The sequence below is a fragment of the Hippoglossus stenolepis genome, chromosome 14 (genome assembly GCF_022539355.2).
Source record: "Hippoglossus stenolepis isolate QCI-W04-F060 chromosome 14, HSTE1.2, whole genome shotgun sequence".
Classification (NCBI taxonomy): Eukaryota; Metazoa; Chordata; class Actinopteri; order Pleuronectiformes; family Pleuronectidae; genus Hippoglossus; species Hippoglossus stenolepis.
The window spans coordinates 24980867-25003464 of NC_061496.1; the positions used below are offsets into that span (position 1 = coordinate 24980867).

Sequence of the window (22598 nt, forward strand, 5' to 3'; positions counted from 1 at the left end):
ATTTTTTACCAAAACTATTAATTGATTAATAGAAAAAAAAATCAGACATACTACAATTACTTTGCAAAGCCACCAGCTTCTGACATTTTGCACTGCAATGGTTTAAGCCATTTGCAGTGCAATAATGATCGACTTAATCCCACTGTAACTGAGTGACTATCTAAAGACATTGAGATATTTGTGCCAGTGATGCTGACGAGCAAAACAGTGCAAATATTTTGGCATCTTGTTTTTTTTTTTTTCATCTTTGCATTCTAGCGCTCAAGTTTTTTCAATCCTGTGCGAATTGATAATAAGGAAAGCAATGACAACGTCAAGGTAAACAGCAGTTTGTGTTTAGAATCCATCATTTGGAAATGGATTGTTTTTCTCAATTGGTTTCGTTAATTTACACCAAATGATTTGAGGATGCGTCTGGGCCTGATTGTGGAAGCTGCTCAGCGGCTGAATGATTTGTAGCGTTTCCGTTTGTTGGCCATAATAAAGGAGAATGTTTACCCACTCTGTATTGGAAACTTTGCAGGATTGATTTGGTTTTCATTTTAATGTTGTTTATCATTAGCGCTGGGATTACCCCCCTGGCTTCATCTGGGAGTCCATTAGTCGTAATGGGTGTTAGCGGATGTTGACTGATTGGTGCTTGCGTGAGTTCTGATGATAGCTGCAGTCACGGTGACATAATGAGACTGTTATTGGCAATCATTCCATTCTGGCACTAATGCGGATTCACAGCACCAGTCTATGTAGCTCCTACCTCTGACGGAGGCTCTCTGCAGTGTCACGTGCCCCATTAAGGCGGTGCACGCTAAACACTAGCACAAGTTATCTGAGAGGCTCTGTATGTTGAGATTTCACGTGAATTAAACTACGCTCTCTTGTTTTTCTGTTCAGGTTTCTAACTGGTTTGGGAATAAAAGAATCAGATACAAGAAAAACATTGGTAAGTTCCAAGAGGAAGCCAACATGTACGCTGCGAGAACTGCCGTGAATGCGGCTAATGCATCCTCACATGGAAGCCAAGCAAATTCACCCTCAACTCCAAACTCTGCAGGTGAGACAGGAAGTCCCTGGCTCTGCTCAGCTCTTAGACATGTTCCTCCTCTCTGTGCATCACTACAACTTAACAGCTATTGCAGATAATCAATTGAACGTATTTAAATGCTGGTGCTGGTGATTCTTAAGGAATGAAAGAATTAGGAATAACAAAAAGGCAGTATTTGTAATGAACCGATCACCAGTCAATGCACCATTACTATTACTATTATTATTGTTATTGAACAGGTTCAACTTTTGCCCATAGCACAACCACCCCTCTAGATCAAAGCTGTGTCAGAGTTTAACCAACCTGAGCCCCATGCCAAGTCTCCATATTCTTACTCTCCTTGTGTCTGCATCTCAATTAATCAATATGTTTCATCTATGCCTATTTAACTGTGTACTCATCCTGATCTACTGCACGGATATTTGAAGAATGAGTCTGGTTATAATCTATATTTTTGCTTATTGTCAACAAGTAATGTAAAGGATACCAAACCAACAATTAATTGTTTCCACTAATTAGCATTGTGCGTGAACCCAAAGCTTGATACAGCTCTACTGTTATCCAAAGCACTGTTAAAACACATCACTGAGCCACGTATGTACTGTCATTACTATGAACACACTCACACACACACACACACTGTAATTATTATTATAATGTTGAACACCAAACATGTATCTATACATCACTAAAAATAGTATCTTGTCAAAAAAGTCTGTATTTGTACCCATTTTTAAAGATCACTCAATCTGAATCTGCAGAATTTTTCCAATTCACTTCAGTAGAATTCTTTGGGTAATGAATACAGCAAGCAAATTAAATAACAAAGAGTTAAAAGTAAAACAACCACATTTAAAACATACACATCAGAATCATGGGTGAATATAAAAAGATAAATTCTGAATAAAACTACCACATCAAAGAACATCAATGTTAAAAGGATGATTGAAGACGATCAAAAATGTAAAGAAAACCACATTAAAAGCTGAAAAGCTGTTGGACTCAACCAAGTTCTAAGTTTGAGGGTTGGCTATAATAAGTTTGAGTAAAATTAAATTAGTGTTGTTATCACCTGAACATGCTTCTTGAACATGTAATGGAAAGTAATTCAAGAGAAATGTGTTGATTAACTTCATATGAGACTAGAATGACATCATGAATCATATGAACAGAGTGGGTAACACAGACAGGGAAGTCTAGTGTGTAATAAAATATAAAAATAAGAGTAATCAATAAAGTAATAAAACATATAGAGTAATGCCAGACTCATCTTTCAAATTTAAAATCCAGTATTTTGAGAAATGTCCATATTTGCTGTCTCACTTGTAAAATAAGTTTTAAAAAAGTTTGTATCTCTAAACCTGTATTTTTATGTTATATCCTGTTGAATGAAATAGTCCCCAAATCAGTACAAAGCCAAATATATTTTAATGTATTTTTTTCCAATTGCAAGGGTAATAGTTTCCTACTGTTTACAGTAATAAACTAACAATAGGTACTTGACTCAGACATGAAATCTGGATTAAGACAGCAAGTAGGTACATTCATCATAATATTGGGTTTCCTCTTCCTTGTTTTAAATGTATCCATTAATAACCTCTTAATAGCACTCATATACAAATTACTTGCTTATTTGTGTGTGTGCTTGTAAAAACCTATACTCGACACAAACACCTCTCATGTCGGGTTACAGCTGCAGCTTCTCTGTCCTCTTACTATGTCCATTAGTTTCATCTGAGCTCCGTTCCTCTGATCTAACGGCGCCTGTCTGGCTGCTAGCTAACTGCATGGTGCTCCTCCAGGCTGGAGGGGCCGACTTGCTTCCCCTGCTTGCTCTCTGTCTCTCTGTGATTCGACTGCTCCCTCTCTCCTTTCAGGTTCTGCTGGCTCTTTTAACATGTCAAACTCCGGGGACTTGTTCATGAGCGTGCAGTCTCTCAATGGGGACTCGTACCAAGGGGCTCAGGTGGGAGCCAACGTGCAGTCACAGGTAGGGGCCCCCGAGCAGCACAGCAGACAGGCCCACCACCTTTACAACAGGCCGTTTACTTGACTGACTTTTGGTCTGTATAAGTAAAAGTAATTAGACTAACTCGCGTTATTGGTCTTTTTCACGACGGACATGTTATCATGACATACTCTCAATTCAATTACATATTATATAAAATGACAGATTCAATTTATATGTAACATTATTACATAGGCAAAATTTAAAGGGTCACATTTAATAAGTGTTTATTAAATATTATAAGTAAAATATAAGTTATATATATTATACATTAAACACTATTGGATTGATTGATCTTCTTTAAATGTGAACCTTCACATTGAAGTCATGTAATAAAATGACATGGAAATTGATCGAAATACATTAGGTCAATAATTTTTAAGTGAGCAGGGAAAGCACAGACATTACTGCTAACATTAACAGTTGCTCTGTTCAGTTCACATGTTCCAGTGAACTTGTGACCAAGCGAACTACTGTGACATGTCAAAATGTCTGCCATGAAAAAGTCCTATCTGGTCAGAAAGCGACGAGCCCCAAGTGAGAAAAAAACACTAACGCAAATTACATTGTAATTCTAAACTATTCTAAACCTGCGCCAAGGCCCAACAGTGTCTTTGTGAAACCACATTTAAATTCAATAGATGCAGATTTTTATTTGAATCTGCACCAATTTGCGAAAACTCATAAATATCAGTTCCTTAAACATGCCGGAGATCCATGAGTTCTATTTAAATCACAGAAAATTTTTTAAATGCCCTAGTAATGTCAAAGAAATAAAAAAATAAAAAAAACCTGCCCTCTTATCCCGCTCCACATTTGAATGTAATGGGTTCTTCATTGGGTCCTGCCCCACCCCTCTACAAAATGTCATTGAACTTGGTGCTGTAATTTTTGCGTAATCCTGCTGACATATAAACAAATAAATACACAAACGCAGACGAAAACATGACCTCCTTGGCGGAGGTGAACATCAGATCATTTTGACAGCTGTCAGCGTTAGCTTGGTGGGACAAAGTGCAGTGTGACAAAATGGCTGCGAATCCACCCCCAATAGCAATTCAAAACAAAATCTGCTATAAAAGAGTGTTTATGAGTATTTGGATTTACTTGCTAGCAAAACACAAATATAAGCAAAGCTAATTTATGCTATTTGCTGAAAATGGCGGTAATGCTGCCTCGATAAGAATTCATAAGTGTTCATTTCCTTTTTTTCTTTTTCTGCCAACATCGCATGCAGAATCCTCTTTTCTTGATTTCAGCTTTGCTTGCTTGATGACTGATACATTTCATTTTGCTGTTTGGTAATTTTCTCTCTATCCCAAATATTGCTGGCCATGCTAGCACTTGAGTGCTCCTCATAAATATTCATCATCAATTATATCTGTTCCTTCTGTGCTATGACAAAATATCTGTTGTGATAAAGGTCTACACAGGCCTGTACTTGTGTGTTCCCCTTTAGAGCTTCTTCACAGTCTCAAGGGCAGAATATTTGTTACGTGTATGTTCACCGTGTATGTTTAAAAAAACAAATCTCAACCAGCAAAAAGCAGAACGTTCTTTATCCGAAATGTTCTTCATGTTTGATTGGACCGTGTCCTCTCCAAGTATATTACTTGCAGAACTGTGCTCTTGTTGTCTCTCTTGCAGTCCTGTCATCCCTCTCTCTTTTCTCATGTGTTGACTCTGACCTTGCTTTGTTTGTTGTTTCTGAATGTTTCAGGTGGATACCCTTCGCCATGTTATCAGTCAGACAGGCGGGTACAGTGAAGGACTCACAGCCAACCAGATGTACAGTCCGCAGGGCATCAATGTAAGGATTTTTTTTTTTCTGTCTCTCCTCACCAATTATTTCAAAGCCATGGGGCTCAGAATGCCACTTAGTGGGACTTGTCTCTGCTCTGCTCTGGTCACCTACTTGATTGGTTCTGTATCGCTGGCGCCATGGGCAGTGCGCTGCCCAGCGTATGCGAGCATGGGGCAGGCCGCACACATGCAGAGCCACCGTCTGAGCCTGTCATGGATAATCAGGTCTGGCCCTAGCACCTGCAGCCACGTATGGTCAGTCGAGAACGAACGGCACAAACAGGTGACACTTCCTGCGTTGGACTTCCCGATCTCACCACCTGACCATGTGATTAGCTTGGCCCAGACCAGCTCCCACTAAAGCCTCCCAGGAGACAGTGTTGCTGTCCCACTAAAAATAAAACCCCACGCCACTGGAAGCAATTCCTCATGAGCCACAGGGGTGTGTTTCTCTTGTGTTTGTCTTGTTGTCTATGTTGCAGCAGAGTTCAGGTATAGAAGCGTGGGGGTTGTGCATGGGTGGGAAGGGGGGAGGGCTGGGCTTTGCTAGCTGGCGGCTGCAAACAGTGGGGAAATTCACAGCGACAAGCCGTGTCGTAAAGGGGAAAATCGATAAGACAGACACAAGGAGAGCAGAGTGTGGACTTGGGACAGCAATCCAAGCGCATTGCTCAGATCATGTTCCTGCCACACTAATGGCCCTGACAGCGAGCCGCGCTGAGAGGACGAGGACGGTCACAGCCGCGGCTGGGCTCCTCCGCTGTCGTCGTCGTGCCTCAGTGGCCATATGATAATCAGATGAAATGTCTCCCGTATAAAAAAACATGTATGTGTATTCAAATAGGCTTCCTGGCTGCTCCGAGCGCATCCCACAGCCAGCTGTGCTAACCCTGAGAGGCCGCTAACGTATTCAGGCCCTGTTCTTTCTCAGTCCTTTGACCTCATAGATACGGTTCTCCTTGGACGCCTGCTTGCTCTACCACATCTTACACTGCCACAATATGCTGTATTATTCACTTTTATACCCTATAAAGAAGCCCCGCAATGCATAATGTAAGAGTAGGATATCTGTCTTCCAGCCTGTTTTCCTGCAATTTATGTAGCCAAGACGAGTAAGTTTGGACTTTTCACCGCTCCGCTTGTCCTGTCTTCTACACTGTGTGCACTGCAATTTTTTGTTTGAAAAAATATTTTTGCAAGTGATGGAATTTCCATGATTGTTTCTCCCAAAAGTTTGTTCTTCAAAAAGAAATCCTAAAAAATGATAATGCATCAGCTCTATAAGTCACCTACACCCCACATGTTGGGTCTCAGCACTGAAGCAGAGAAATTCTGGGTCAAATATTAATTATTAATGAAGTACATGTAGACCCTGTTTCCAGGATAACTGTGTTCAGTCCTCCATAGACAGATTTTTATAAAGGAAGATAGAAAGAAGTTGTGAAATGAAAACAACTTAATTCAAAAAAGTAAAATGAATTTTAGAAAAAAAGAATGGGTAGTGACTCTGGATGATTAGAGCCGTAATTACGATTTTGAAACAGACAGCGTCACCAAAGTCAGACATTGTACAATGTGACCCCTCCACTGGTGATTACACTCTACTGTCTGCTGCCTTGAATAACAGGCTTTGTAATGAAAGGCTGTCGAGGACCATTTCCACTTTTTCTGATGACTTTAATTTTACTATTAATATCCTGAATGCTCTTTAGCAGGCCTGTCTGCGGTGGTGGGACGGCCCCTCCGTAGCTCTTGTCGTATGTTAATTCCAGCTGTCAGGGTTGTAATTAGTGCACGTGACATTGATTGGACTTGTTTTGTTTCAGACGTCTTTTCAAACAATTTACATATTATTTGTGTTATTTTAAATGACAGTGACAGACCAAACCTTGTACTTCTCTTGTGTGTATTTTCTTCATTAAATGAATTTGAGTGTGCAGTGTGTGATGGCGTACGGACTGACTCCATTTCTGCTTGGTTGCAAACGTGATTTTATTTATTCTATGTGAGTATCGTTCTGATATATTGGCTGTTATTCGAGCTAGGTTAGTCCAGGAGGCTATTTGGCTTAAGGCTGTGTGTAACTGTATGGTGAATAACTCAAATATCCCAGCATTCCACACTGCGTCCGCACACTGCACTTGCCCTCGGGACTTCAATTCATTGTACCTCACTGTCTTTGCCTGCATTGGGTAATGAATATGGAAGCAATATACTAACCCCCCCGCTTCATGTTTGTCTCTATATTTATTTCTCTCAGGCAAACGGTGGCTGGCAGGATGCTCCGACCCCCTCGTCAGTGACTTCACCTACAGAAGGACCCGGAAGCGTTCACTCTGACACCTCCAACTGATCCTCCACCCCCCTCCTCGCTCCTCCGTACTCTGCTTCCCCTCCTTCCTCGACCACCGGACCCTCCCCCCCCTTTCAGCCATATCTCCTGAAACGTAACCCCATGACCCTGCTGGGATTGATCGTGATGTGCTGTATGTAGTCACACTGCAGGACACATTGTAGGGTCTGGGACAACTTTTTTTTCTTTTTTTTTCACCATTACGGACAAAAAACGTTTCACTTTTCCCCGTTTGGACCACCGCCGCACTGTCAGCAGCCTGCGTGGGGGACTCGCATCCACACTCGCAGTTTGTACAGTTTCCACTTGATGTCCACGTTGCCTCATTGTATTTCTCTTACATTATATATTCACACATTAGGCACAGTTAGCAGCATATTTGCCCCACATTGTGTAAATCTCTCACACTACCTCTATTGGAAATAACAACAGGCAAACAACATTTCGGTTTGACAAATTTTCCTAACGATTCGAATCTGACTGTACACCACATGCCCTGTCATTACACCTCTGTCTTTATTTGTACTCGCAGATTTGTTTTTGTTTATCTACAGTGCCAAAGTTCAACCCTGGAGGTGAATTTTGATAATGTTACATCACGTGTTTTTTATCTCATGACCATACCTTTTTCATGCCATACTTTGTGAAGCATTCATGTCTTAGTCCAGTTAATGTTGGTCAGGTAATATCCAAGTATTCAGCCTCAGTTTATATAGTTTGCATTCAGAGCTTCTACAGCAGACTGTGTCATGTAAGGCTTTTTATATTTCACTGCCGGAGCAGAGGGTTTTTCTTCTCACATGCAGTTCAAACAGAAAGCAGTCGCAGTTTTTACACAACCGATTAACCAATTGAGTTGTTGCTCTGTCACACACGTCGACTGCATCCACAAAGAAAAATTGACCTGAAACACTGAAATCGATGACAGCATTAGCAGCAATTATGGCACGCCAATATGTATTAAAGCACAATAACACCGAAGGATTGAGCTCAAAGGGTTGCATTTGTACATGTCAATAATAGTAGCAGTCATATATGGAAGCAGCAGAGTGTAGATACATAAGATTATCAGTCAGTGTGCATCAGTGTAGCCAAATACTGCTGGTAACCAAATCCCAACAAAAAACCTGTAATTCAGATTTGAAGGTGTCATGTCATCTGGGTTTAACACACCGCACCTCTCACTTAACACAACATTTTTCATTTATGGCACAAAAACATTTGTGTCTCAATCCCGAGAGACGTGACGGGACATTTGAACACAGAATTCATTTTAGTTTTTGCTCAAATTAAATTATTCTTCAGGACAAGATTTTTTTCAACAAAATATATGTCACATGCGAACAATAAGAAAAACTCTGCGCTCAAGATCCCTCATCACATATTAGAACGGAGTCAGAAATATACTGTGAGCTCATGAACAACGTGAGGTCAGTCGTCCTCTGAGAACACGAGAGAGAATGTTTGAAATAAAACACTTTTTTGATTTGTTTAAAAATAACATTCATGAACACCAACCAATCCAAAATGTGAAGTTAGATGTGTGACTTTTGTTGTCTGTACAGTAAAGTATGTGGTCTAACATGTATTCATGAATACAATAGTCCTCATGAGATATCAGCATTTACACACTTTGATACCAAAAAAAGGCAGAATTTGTATCCTCTTACATTGGGATCAGCTTTATCAACGTTTTCTTTTTCCTCTTTTCATAGGATTTTATTATCTAAGGTATAAGTGAGCAGCTCATAATGCTCCAGTACTCAAAGCCAAAAAAATGCAGTTGGAATACATTAGTGTTTATATAAATGAAATGGAAAAATACCCTGATGGCACACAAATCCAGATGATGTTTGGATATATTTTTATGTCTCCATTTTGTGAATAATTCATCATGTTTTTGTTTTCATATTACTGTTTTGCTTTGCTACAGGACTATGTTTCTTTTTTTATGCTACCATTGTATGTGAATTAGTTCAAGAATGCTCTATATACAGTCTGTAGATATGCACCTTTACTCTTGTTTTGTTTTTTTTACATCTTTCAATTTGGACAGTAGCCATCTTACCCGTCTCCGAGATAGCTGCTGTCCAAATGAAGGTGAAGTGAAAAGTTAGTGTTAACATCGCCCTCTGGCACAGTTTTTAGCTCAGCTGAACCCTCACACGAGACAAGATTCAGTCCCGAGAGCCCAACCAGTCTCGAAACAGCCCGAGAACCACAGGAGTTTGTTTTTATTTTTAGCAGTTGTGAGTGTGTTTGTATTTATTACACGTGTATCAAATCGAGGATGTTTTTTCCGGAGCCAGAGTGTGGAAGTCGACCACAGCGTGATCACACCAAACAGACTCATTGGGATCATTCAGAGCGGCTCCTCCTCAGCTCACCTGCTCAGTATTACAGTCGAGGGGCCGAGCACCATCCAAGTGATGCACAGACCCTGCCTCAGTCGTGTCTTCTCAAGTCATTGGAGTGAATTGACAGCAGCGGCCATGCAAGGCAAACACAAGGGTTGTTTTTGCACGCCCTTAGAAAGAAAAGGCTTAACTCTGCTTTTCACATTGCCTGTCAAATATTACCGAAGCTTCATGTAATGATGCTTTTTAGTTTTTGAATATAAAAGGAAAAGAGACATGAAAAGAAAAATGAACAATTTGTAAAACATGAAATGTTTTATTTGTTGCATGTCTTTTTGTTCTTCAATAAAATAACGTACTGCAGTGTTTTGAATGTTAACTTCTTTTTTATAAGGATTTCAGAGTGAAATCATGGAGCCTTTTTCTTGACAGGTTTTAACTTTTAAGATCTCTGCGTATGTAAAAAGAAATGAAATGGAAAACTATTGTCTTTTTCATTCCAACTCAAAACCTGTTTTCTGTGGAGAAAAATAGCGGAAAGGTGTAGGTTTTATGGTCTCTTAATTTGTACTGGCAATGCGTATCCCAAATAAATAGTTTCTTTTGTTGCATACATTGCCGTTTTGTCCTTTTTCCTGTCACATTGCTTTCCAGCACAAACTTGTGTGTGGTTTCTCCTCTAGACTTTTCTAACAGGGTCAGGGTCAGGAGTCACTGTAGGACACAAGTTTACACGTTGCAGACTTGTCAGTCCAACACCTCTGGATAACATTGAACATCTCACTTCCTACTATGCTGTGGCACGCGGGCATTCTATCAGCACTAACGCAGCGCCGGAGCTCGCCCGAGCTGCCGAGGGTGTGAAGGGGACATTTTCACAGTTTTCGAAGTGAGTGAAAGCTGTGCGCTCCCAGCCGACAGATGCCTCCTCCCCCCCACAACACTTCCCAACATCCAGCGCTCCCTCCGAGGCATGGTTAATGTGCGTCGCCTGAAAGAGGCGGAATCCACACTTATCTCTCTCCTGCAGATAAACCAGACAGGATGTCTGATACTGCTCCTCCGATTCATCCCTTCACGGGAAAAAAAAGAAAGGAGGAAGAGGATGAAACATGAACTTGTGGATTAGGGAGCGGTACCCAGGAGCATCCAAAATCAGGGAGCGTGACAGGGACTGTGGGAGTGACATATGCAAACATGATCAAATGTAATTACATGGAGGAGCCTCCTTGTTCCTATCAAAGGGTTTCTTTTAGCCACTGTGTGAGGAATGAAAGGCGCCGAGTGCTGGACGTGTATAATTTATTCATGTGCTCCTGCAAACCAAAAGGCATTGTGACGCTGATTCAGTCATTACATGGTGAAAAGGTGTAAATCCCATTCTGAGCAAAATATCATTCTTCGTTCTTTTGAATTTCGGATTCCTGGAACAACCGGGCAGGAGAACATGCTCCACCGTGACAAATGCTACGCAGGTTTTTAAAGAGGACGACAACACTGATCATTATTCATTTTACATGAGGAGGAGAAGGAAATCCAATCAGAGGGTGAATCAGGAAAGTCTTTGATCCATCACTAAACACCTACACCAGCAATGAAAATCACAATATTGTCCTTAACTGACATTTTCAAGTCAAAATTCAACCATATATTATGTATAAATATGAGTCAGATGTTTATACTTTGATCAACTGGAAGAAGTACAAGCATCGATTTGACCATTTGCAGGTCAAAAGGTGCCTTTGGTTGGATAGCGAAGGATTTTTAATGCGTCACATGTGCAAGATAATCTCAGCATGTATTCAGCTCCTGTTTCATGAGGAGATATAATTTAATGCTGCTGAATTCAGAAATCTCGCCTTAACAACAAAAACGATGAACTTTTCACCCAAATCAATGTTGACTAGATTAAATTAACAGTTAAACTAATCTTCAAGAATATGTTTGAGACAGTCTTCAAATTTAAAATCTCTAATAAAACATTTCTGCCTGCACATGTTGCCCCATTCATTCATTGGTCACAGGCCCTTTTTCCCAGCCGACAGTTTGACAAGTCACAGAAAGAGAAGCACAGGTGGTAATAACAAATGGCTGGATTCCATTTCGCTGCTTCAGCGTCAGGCTCCAGGTATCGTTCATGCTCAGACTGTCATGAGTCACTGGGACAGTTAAATAGAACGGAGCCATGGTTAATGTTGTTAGTAACACCTGCTTTTAGAAGTCAGACTGGGGCCACGGCTACAACTGAGGTCATGTCCTATGTTATATGTATTTATAGATTTATTTATGTGATATTTATGACATGGGGAGTTTAAAGGGATAGTTCAACCAAAAAATGAAAATTCACTCATTATCTACTCACCACTATGCCGATGGAGGGGTGGGTGAAGTGTTTGAGTCCACAGAACACTTTTGGAGTTCCAGGAGTAAACAGCGTTGCAGCCAAATCCAATACAATTAAAGTAAATGGTGACCAACTCTTCAAGCTTAAAAAATTTTAAAAAACGTGGAATGCCTCCATACTGCTCGTGTGGTGTCATCCGAGGCATGTTATGTTTTTTTCTGTTGTTTTGTTACGTTTGAAGAAGTGATCACCATTTACTTCAATTGTATTGGATTTGGCTGCAACGCTGTTTACCCCAAAAACTCCAAAAGTGTTCTGTGGACTCAAACACTTCATCCACCTCTCCATCGGCAAAGTGTTGAGTAGAAATGAGTGAATTTTAATTTTTTGAGTGAAATATCCCTTTAAATTCAACATCTACACTCGTTCACATGTTGGGGCTTTTAACACTGATTCTGATAGATTAAATAAAATAGGTTGAAATATATAAATACAGCAGCCTGATCTCCATCTGAACTACATAACCATTTACAATAAACACAGTGGAACATTTAAATCAATTAATAAAGTGTAAATTCTTCTGACACTTTAAAAGGTTTGGTTCGAGAAACTATCAGACATGACGTTATCTTAGGGGCTGAGGTTCTGCTGTGGGACTCTGACCTCAGCATGTCTCAGTATGTCTTGTCGACAGTGTATTAAATTTATTAAAGTTATTTCAAAATCAACCAGTTCCCCTTTTAGGACTCAACGTACCACGTCTGATTATTATTCTCTTTATTTTCAACATCTTTAAGAATAATTCATTGTGATGTTCACCACAAAAGCACCATTGAAGATAATGGCAAGGTGCCTTCAGCACTTTTAGCCATGCTAATGAGACCAATGTTGGACTAACATGCAATGTCCCCAGAGGATGAACCGTCTGATTATGGTTAAAACTGTTGCTATTTTACCACCACAACTCACAGATTCATCTTGTGCCGCTCAAAAACAACCACAAAAAAAAATAACTACGCCATCGGAAAAGTTAGGGACACTTGCTAAAATGGACTGTTAGAATCTGCAACAACCTACAAACAAAAACCCTTTCTGACTTGTTAAATCATGAGAGAGCACCATCATTGTTTTATTTCAGAGCAACGTATGGACAATTTTTGTTGGATTAATAAATCCTTGGAGTGCAGTGTTTTTTCAAAAGAAATTTTTGGATTATTCATTTTTTTGGAGGGACAAAGACACTGACCTTCCACATATGAGTGTGTTTTTTTTATGGACCACATAATTAAAAAACTGAGAATAAATCTCCTGGATTGAGTGTATATTTTTGTGTCAATATTGAAATAGACGTGAGTTATCCTTGTTTACTGTTGCCTAATTGTAAATTCAATATAGGTAGAATCTTAAAGGAGAGTCATAGTCTACCCGTGTAATTTTGATAACAGTCACATAGTATTTTATTTAGCTGATTGTTACAAACTTAAATTGAGCAAGCACAAATCATTTGGATTTTTGTCTGGAGTTTAGATTTGTGTTTACAATTCTGCTGGGCTGTGAAATGTCAGCTATGGCAACAAAACAAAAACAAAAAAGTCAGGCGTGTCATTGTGTTGACGAAAGCACAGGTTAGTTACATTTGGAAAAGACCAAAGCACAGACAGTGCATCTTCCTGACCTGATCCTCATTGGGTAAGAACATCTGAGCGTTCTCATCACTGGACCTTCATATCAATCATCCTCAACCAGTGGACAATGCATGTGGCACCTACAGTAGGGCTCAGGGCTCACATTATATCAATGACAATAACAAGGCTCATAAAAAGACTGGCCTTATTCACAACGCATAATATGCATCAGTTACATCAACGGCTGCCAGTATGATATATAGACACACACACACTTGCATGCACACACACACACACACGCACGCACGCACGCACGCACGCACGCACACACACACACACACACACACACGTGCCTTGAGGGGAGGGCTACTGAAGCAGATGATGCAAGGTCTGAGGTCTGAGGGCACGACATAATGGAGAGGCTTTGTCTCAAGGAAGCCCTCTGCATTAATGTAATGAAACAAGTCTCCTATCCACTTAGAGATCCTCCATGAATCACGTCCATGAAAAAAAATCAGTCCAACTCCAGAGACAAAAAGGTTCTGCGGGAATAGGGTCAAGTAATTAGTGACTGTGGGTGTGTTCCAGTCAGTGTGGCAGATTTGGGAATTTGGAAAGTGTTCAGTTTGGCAGAGTCTTGCCGCTGGAAAGCGTCAATTTCGTATATTGCCTATGCCACCCACAGATCTTTAATGAATTCCTCTGATCCCAACTTTCATAAAGAAGACATTTGGAGAAGATTTCACAGATCGGTGTGCGTCATCTGAGCCTTTCAAGTTATTTCAACCGTGGAACATTTGAATTAGAGGCTGCAGTATATTTGAGCATGTGGGGTGTGGGAGTTTAAGGCTGTAAAGTGTTTCTCTTTATTTGCCTAAAGCTTCCATAATGAGCAAGATATGGACCTTATCATGTTCCTCAATTATGAGGGGAAAAAACCCTTTAAAACCGTGCCAGGAGATGCTCTTATTAAAAATGAGAAAGTTATCTCTGCAAAACATGAATCAGAAATAAAACAAAAAAATATTTTGTGCTGATGATCAAGGACATTTGGATACAGTGCTGTTGCAATAATTACGGCGCTCCCATCCAACAACAAAAGTGGCATCATTCATTCACTCATGCCGCTGTGAGCTAATTTGTTTTGGGGTTTGCGTCTGTGTTTTCATCTTTCTAAATGTTTTTCGCTGCATTTCTGGACATGAAGTCATCCGACATATTTGGTCACTGCAGTGTGTCACTTTAGAGGGAGATTCTGTCTTTTCAAAAGACACCAATGCTGATTATGTTGTCAGGCTGGATTTATGTCTGATAAAAAACTGCCCTGTTACCCCTGCTCCCTGCACCCTGCTATGTACTGTATATTGTAATTTAGGAGGCAGCTGTCATATTGAGTTTCCCCATTATCCACTGTGTAGTGAGACTGGCTGAATGTGCCGTATGTGACTATAGCGCCCTCTATTTCTCACACACAACCTTGATCTTTACCTTGAGATGTAATTCTTTACAATGGACCTGAGGCAGGTCCTGTGACGCCCAGTGAAACGCTGCTGACCCCTCATGGTCAGTGTGACTGCAGGTGTCTCACACACACTAACAGGAGGGACTACGTACAGGAGGAACTACATACAGGAGGAACTAGAGGAGGAACTGTAGAAACAGGGGTAACTACAGAAACTGTAGTAACTACAAACAGGAGTAACTACAGAAACTGGATTAACTACATACAGAAGTAACTGAGGATGAACTATAGAAACTGGAATAACTACAGAAACTGGAGTAACTACAAACAGGAGTAACTACAGATGCTGGAGTAACTAGAAATAGGAGTTACTACAGAAACCGGATTAACTAGAGGAACTGGGGTACCTACAGAAACAGGAGTAACTATAGAAACAGGAGTCACTACGGGAACAGGAGTAATTAGAAACAGGAGTAACTACAGAAAAATAAGTAACTACAGGAACAGAAGTGACAAGAGGAGGAACTATGGAAACAGGAGTAACTACAGGAACAGGAGTAACTACAGGAACAGAAGTAACTGCAGGAACAGAAGTGACTAGAGGAGGAACTATGGAAACAGGAGTAACTACAGGAACAGGAGTAAGTACAGAAACAGAAGTAACAGCAGGAACTGGAGTAACTAGAACGAGGAGAAACTTCAGAAACAGAAGTAACCACAGTAACAACAGTAACTATAGAAACAGAAGTAACTACAGGAACAGGTGTAACTAGAACGAGGAGTAACTGCAGAAACAGACCTAACTACAGTAACAACAGAAACAGGAGTAAATATGTGAACAGAAGTAACTAGAAACAGGAGTAACTATAGAAACACAAGCAACTGCCGAAACTGGAGTAACTTAAAACAAGAGTAACTACAGAATCAAGAGTAATTGGAAGCAGGAGTAATTAGAAAGAGGAGTTACTATAAAAACAGGAGAAACTACAGAATCAGAAGTAAATACAGAAACAATAGTGTCATTTGAATAGAAAAATTATCTGCACTTGATTTTTGAGACATTACAAGAATACAAGTGCACTGCTTACGATTCACGATTGTTAAGGAAGCAAACTGTGAATTTACCCCTTTTCTGTAGAGAATACACTAAAGTGCCTTCAGCTTTGACAACAGTAAATATAACTCCAAAAATAATAATGATAAATCAAAATCATCATAGAAATTATTTTAAATACATTATCTGTACTGACTATGGTAATAAACCACATTTATCCTTCACCTACATATTATATTAAGGGCATATAACATTGCATTTGACTTGACTCTGATATTGGAACATGTGAACTAACTTTCAATCAAACTAATAAAGTAAGTACAATAACATCCTCAGAGGGTCATGGTGGCGATACAATCACTAAATAAAATGCTTCTGCCTTTTCGGGCTGTGAACTGCAGATCACGTGATTCACAATTCTTCTGTTCTGCCGTTCTCCAAAGGAAACAACACGTACGTATCTTTGTTTACCTCTAGCCATTTAGTTCCCTTTCATGTAATTATACTGTGAACATTTACTTCCAGGGACCGAATCGAACAACAACTAGCACCAGCTTTAACTTTGGTCGTGTTCACATAATTGTTCTGGTGTGCTCAAGAAAATGCAACATAGAAAACAAAGACATGGTCACTGATTCTTGAACAGGACCAAGCCCTATAGTGACTGATTGTAAATGCGGTATTATTTGTGAAGTCTAAAATCGGCATAATCCCTGAATTTGTGGGTGACACCTCGGTACACCCTGTCTGCAGGTTGTTGCCTGTGAGCTCTTTGTTTATAATTTAGACCTCATCTGTGGACGTAAGTGTGACCTTGTGCAGCTTTGAGCTGTCTCAGCAGAGCGCCTGACCACGGCGGCTGACACAGCGAGACGTCCGCCTGTTTGGGGACAGAGGGTGTATGTAGGTCAGCCATGGGCCTGCACGCTGTGACAGCAGCACGGTCACTGTGCTGTGCGGCAGGACAGGGATTGGAGTGGACAGAGGGAGCCGGCGTGGAGAGAGGCCCCTCTCACACGTCAGCACGGATACTTCCTCATTTCCCCCCTTAAACACTTTGACATTATCAGGCCACACGGAGCAGTGTCCACCCTCATTATTCTCACCTTTGGTGCTGCTGCAAAATGGGCAAAGAGAAGCAGGAGGAGAGGAAACTGGGAGAATTGCTGGGCAGACATCAGATCATGGTGCATGTCTGAAACGCTGGGATGGTCATTTGATGGGTAACGTTCTGTCTGCGTAAGTGATGTCAAACACTTATGATGTTCAATCACAACACGGTCACTGTTTAGACAACACAGACATTGTGTTAACATCATTATTGTTAGAAGATAACTGGTGCAACCGGAACACAGATTACTTGTGTAGGATTTCAAAAGGCAAAAATCATTCTTGAAAATAGCAGAATCTTAATTGTATTCATACTTTGTAAGTATGTTATTTAAATGCAGACAAAAACATATTCAGTACACAACCAGGAAGTCTTTTTAACAAGTCCTTTATTGAAAAAGTGTTAAGAGTGAAGTCACAAATTCAAGCTGCTGTGATCCAGGGAATGATGACATACTGCCATCTAGTGGCTCCAACACTATAGTTGAGTAAAAAATACTCTGGTACATATAAATCAGTTACGAAGAGCAAAACATTGTTTGAGGCGTTTGTCGGATCAACCTGCACGTCACAGAAACAGGTTTACAGACTAACAGCTTCTTACAAAGCTTTGCATGCTAACACAGCATCCAAAGGTGACATCATGTACTTGTTGTAAATATATCTGTTGTCGTATAAAAGGTTCAGAATCGAACAAATACAGGTGGTAGAGATGACGAGGTGGGAGCTCATCGGTTGTAAGGATGCATTGAACCAGACGCAGATTTGATGTTTGTCTTGATGCTGCTTGGCATTTTACCTGAGAATGAAAAACAGGAAGAAGATCACAACTAAATAGTGACTATGGCCCAAAACAGATCAGGTTTAAATAATCAAATCGAATATGAACAATTGTGTATTAGCATCAAACAGCTCACATTAGAGTTAGTGAGTGAAATGTAAATAAAAGTTCAAAAATCATAACCATATATAATGAAAGCTAAACACTATGTAATTGTTCAGTTACATATCCACTCGGGGAATCTACAGAGCTCATCACTCATCAAGTTTTTGATATGCTGTGAAGGCCAATAAGTGAATAGTTCCCCAGAAACACGAGGCTCGTCTGAGATACAGTTCTGCCTTGTCTTAGAGTGGAGAGATAAAAAACATCAGGTCAAGACACTGAGGTCAGAATATTTCCAGCAGCATCATCAGCCCCATACAGGAAGTCACATCAACATTTATTCTGATATCTGTTCAACTAGACCATTCAGCTTTGACTGAGTCGACAATTGTTTGTAAAATTATATTGTGTGTGTGATACGGTATTAATGACTCTATAATCATTATTGTTTAATATATTAGATATAAATTACATCTCAAACTCTAAAAACATCAACCAATAGTGCAAATATGGTTTATGTGATGTGTGTGAGAATCCTCACACCTACACTTGTTAGCAGAATCTAGATGTCACATCCCAGTGTACAATAATTAAATACCAGTAATGTTCTGTCATTGTGTATTGATTATCTGGAATGAATTCATTCAGCTTCTCTGGCTGATAATAGTTGCCATTAGTAACTCTAGTGCAACTATTTAAATTTAAATTTTTTACACCAATTACAAGAATGTCTCTCCAATTATTGATTAAACTCTGTTGCAAACACTGTTAGCACACTCCTTGTCCACAATAGCTGTGTTATTGTTCTGAGATGCCAACAAGTGAACAAATCCATTCCTTCAAATAGACACGTTCAGACCTGCTTTTAACATCCGTCCAGAGTGATCAGGTCTGGATGACGGAGCCGAATGGTCCTGAGATCCGATCACTCAAACCACATTTGGAGGTGGTCTGGGACACACTTCATTCATGTTCTTGTTGTGTGAACACAAATGTGTCCGGGGCCACATTAAAGGGGTCGCCTACTAAGCTGACGTCCTCTGACCTCCTACAGTTTCACAGTGGATCTAATGAATTTTTACTCTTCTCAGGGTCCATAAGTTTCTTCTTCTCTCTCTAACACTCAGTCACTCACCTACACAGACAAACACATGGACAACTGACGCATCTACTCAGACTGGCTAAAAACATCATAATTTGTTCATAGCAAACAAAAGATTATGTACATGTTTATTTGCATATAGAGTGGGAAAGTGTGATCCAATGTCCACTTGTGGAAGTGGTCAACGGAGACACATCCAGGAGGCATTTTAGTAACGGGCGGGTACAGAGGAAATTAGAGCAGACCACATGTGATCGGATCTCTCAGGACCGATGTTAATACCAGGTTGAACAGGGCAATAAAGACTCTTGATTATGTTGCCTTCATTCTATCTGTCCTTGTCCTTCCACACACTACAGTGGATGTTTTCTTCCTTTGCTTCGGCTGCTAAAGTATGTGCACACATGCAAAAATAACACTCAAAGACAAAGAAGTAGAAATAGAAATACAAACCCAGCTCTCCAGGTCTCCTACCTGGCTGCCCTTGCTGCTGCTGAGCCGCAGGTCCCCCCATAGCTGCTTGCTGACCTGAACCACCACCGATGGTGACCTGCTGTAAGGTCGGGCCTCCACTCATCATGGGCCCTTGTCCGGGGTGTCCAGGGGCAACTGGACCAGGAGGCCTGCATTTAGAAAGCCCCTTTCCAAATGCAACCGCTCCGACCAGTGCGTTAGTATCAGCGGGGTTGAAAGATGGTTTGTTTTGTCTCAGTGCTTAAAAGAAAAAAAGAATGTATCATTAAAATCCACAAACATTCACTTAGAGAAAAAATTTAACAAAGGACCCAACAATGAAGGTGCAACTTACTTGCACTTTCAGAATCTCTGTCATCACGTGGATTGTTCAGCTTCTCCAGTAGATTGGAACACAGCTTGTTCAGTGCCTGGATTTGTTTCTGTCGTGAAACATATGCCAGGGTGTCGTGTTAAAAATGCTAAATGCTCATAAAGCAGTAAAGGTTACATGACCTAATATTTTGTGTATGTCTAAGACAGCATCAAACAGCTCAGTGTATATTACTGACCTGTGCCAACTCAGGGCCAATGCGTGCTGCCTCTGTACTGAGCTGTTTCTCCTGCTCCTCCACGTCCGGATCAGGTTTGGTCCGCAGGTAGTCCGGTACGATCTCATGGCTGAACACCGGGACACGCTGCTCTGTTAGTTTCTGATGGAGAACAGGCAGCAGTGATAAACGGACATGCCTCATACAAAGGAGACACATTGCTGGCTTTCACCTGTAAAAAATACTCACCGCTAAATCTTCATCTCTGTCCGGAGACAGGAGCAGAGGAATTATAACCTGGTTGCGAAAGGACGGCGTCTTCTCATTCTTGAGCAGTTTGTTGATGGTGTTCAGTTGACCAGAGAGCAGAGCAAAGTTGTCCAACACAGAAGGCCTGAAAGACACAAAATACACATCACAGCATCTGACAGAGAAGAAAACAATCCACGGAGAACATCTTAAAAGAGAAATTTGTCAAGAGTCACATTTGTAAATGTATTGACATCCAGTGACCAAGTAATGCAAACAGTAACATATTTATAGAAGAAAGTAGACTTAAATAGGACTGTTTATAATATAATTAATAAGATAATTAAATCATTTATACATTATTGAGTATTACAATATTAATATATTGTTTATATAATAAACAACACAATGTTGTCTTGATATGAGAATATAATAAGTGAAACAATCTAATGTCAAAGCTGCTCCATAGAAAGGGAAATGTGTGTTTTGGACTGAGTGAGCAGGGCATGGAGACATGTGAGAAGCCTTAGATTGAAATACAACTAGTTCTGAATTAGAATGACAATCAGTAAAGTGCAAACCTCTGCCAAAGCCCAACAGTGCCCTTATGAAACCACATTTAAATTCACTATAGATCTGAATTTGTTTCATCAAGATCCATGAATTATTCTCTGAGAAACCCCACCCCTTCACAAAATGTAATTTTAACAAAAAAACACAGACAAAAAGAGAACCTCCTTGGCCGAGGTAATATAAATGTCCAGGGCCTCAACACTTCCTCACACATGAACATTTCCACTTAAAGCACAAACAGAAATCTACTGTCCAGTAGTAAAATGCCTTACTTACCATGTTAATCTCTCATATTCATTTTCCAACTTGTAAATGAAACTGTGAAGAGCGTTTTTGACGTGAGCCACCCGAGAAATTAGGGACTCCACCGACGCTTCCAACTGTTTCTCTTCTCTTTGCTGTGGAAGAAAAAACACACACACACACACACACACACACACACACACACACACACACACACACACACAAAGCTCAGTCTCAGAAACAAATACAACAAATACAAACTGTATTCTATGAGAGAGGCGTGTGTCAAGCAAGAAATCAAAGAGTGTGTATTATATATATATAAAACACAGCTGAAGACACGTGGGGGCTTTCTGTCTGTGTCTCCTGACTGCTTCTGGTGCTGATTACTATAATTGAGCAACATTTTAATGTGTATATTGAACCTCCAAGAGAAATGATGTATCCATCATTCTTGTATAGATTTTTTTGCATAATTCTTCACTTAATGTTTGTTCTGTGTTTACTTTGTACATTTTCCCTGTGTGCAAGAAATATTTGGCAAATCGAGCTGGGTTTTTGTGTTGTAGTCTTATCTTAGACATGGGAAAGACTGATGGGAAAGGCAGGGGAGATCATTTCAAAGAACCAAAATCGTCTTAGTCGATGGCAGCAGGAAAGTTGTTTATTCTCCATAAATATGAATTAGGTTTTGTCAATTAAACATGTTTCAATTAAACATGACTTCTTATATCACAGAGGAGTGATCTCATCATGGCAGACATTAATACATTGATGCAAAGAGAGAATGCTGACTGCCTCGACAGCATTTATTATAAAATACAATACAATATAAAATAAAACAGCAACATGGTTTCCCTTATACTGAGAATAATTATGTAATATGCAAACATTAGTCACTTTATATTGTGGTCAGCTGATGATCTGTTTACATGCAGCCTCGACACATGAACTCTTCGGTTCATCTCACTGTTTCACACAAAACGTTCCTAAACTCGGTGAGAACCACGAGTCATCTAACAGGAAACTTTAGTTTAACTTTACAGTAACGTTGGCTTCATTGTTATTTAAACCTTTAGCTCCATGCTAACCACCGCTACCTGATTCAGGGAGCTAGCAGCTGCTAGCTTTGTTTATTTTCATGAGTGAACCACAGGCTCGGTACACAAACACCACTTTAACTTATTAAAACAACACACTGTCATTTACAAAGGACAGAAGTGAAAACGAACATTACCTGCATGGCGGAACTACAAGCTGCCGATGAAACGATCCAAAAGCAATGGAGACAAACACTTCCGGTTCGCTGTTGTCAAAATAAAAGCACGCTTTGAGTATTTTCAATACAGTGACATTTACAAAGCAGGGACCATAGACTGTGTA

General features: G+C 40.2%; 2 protein-coding genes across 6 annotated transcripts in view; one reads left to right on the forward strand and one right to left on the reverse strand.

Moving 5' to 3' along the window:
• The window catches only part of LOC118120805 (pre-B-cell leukemia transcription factor 1), a 58702-nt gene extending 48526 nt beyond the window's left edge, over positions 1–10176 (forward strand). Inside the window, exons 6-9 of one of the 4 annotated variants that reach the window (XM_035176115.2) lie at positions 892–1051; positions 2920–3032; positions 4771–4860; positions 7114–10176. In XM_035176115.2, coding sequence (XP_035032006.1) covers positions 892–1051; positions 2920–3032; positions 4771–4860; positions 7114–7206 — 456 coding nt within the window. In that variant the 3' untranslated portion in view covers positions 7207–10176. The remainder of the gene's footprint in view (positions 1–891; positions 1052–2919; positions 3033–4770; positions 4861–7113) is intronic. The other 3 variants (XM_035176116.2, XM_035176117.2, XM_035176119.2) reach the window with 3 other exon arrangements.
• A 7354-nt stretch (positions 10177–17530) lies between these two features.
• med8 (mediator complex subunit 8) lies at positions 17531–22534 on the reverse strand. 2 transcript variants are annotated; one of them, XM_035177350.2, is made up of 7 exons: positions 22453–22534; positions 21249–21370; positions 20400–20544; positions 20172–20312; positions 19955–20042; positions 19621–19860; positions 17531–17957 (listed from the first exon to the last, which is right to left on the reverse strand). In XM_035177350.2, the coding sequence occupies exons 1-7, from the start codon at positions 22456–22458 to the stop codon at positions 17887–17889; spliced, it is 813 nt and encodes a 270-aa protein (XP_035033241.1). In that variant the 5' UTR covers positions 22459–22534; the 3' UTR covers positions 17531–17886. The 2 variants fall into 2 exon arrangements, with proteins under 2 accessions (XP_035033241.1, XP_035033240.1); XM_035177349.2 differs by having other exon boundaries at positions 19600–19860.
• Positions 22535–22598: the final 64 nt, after the last annotated feature.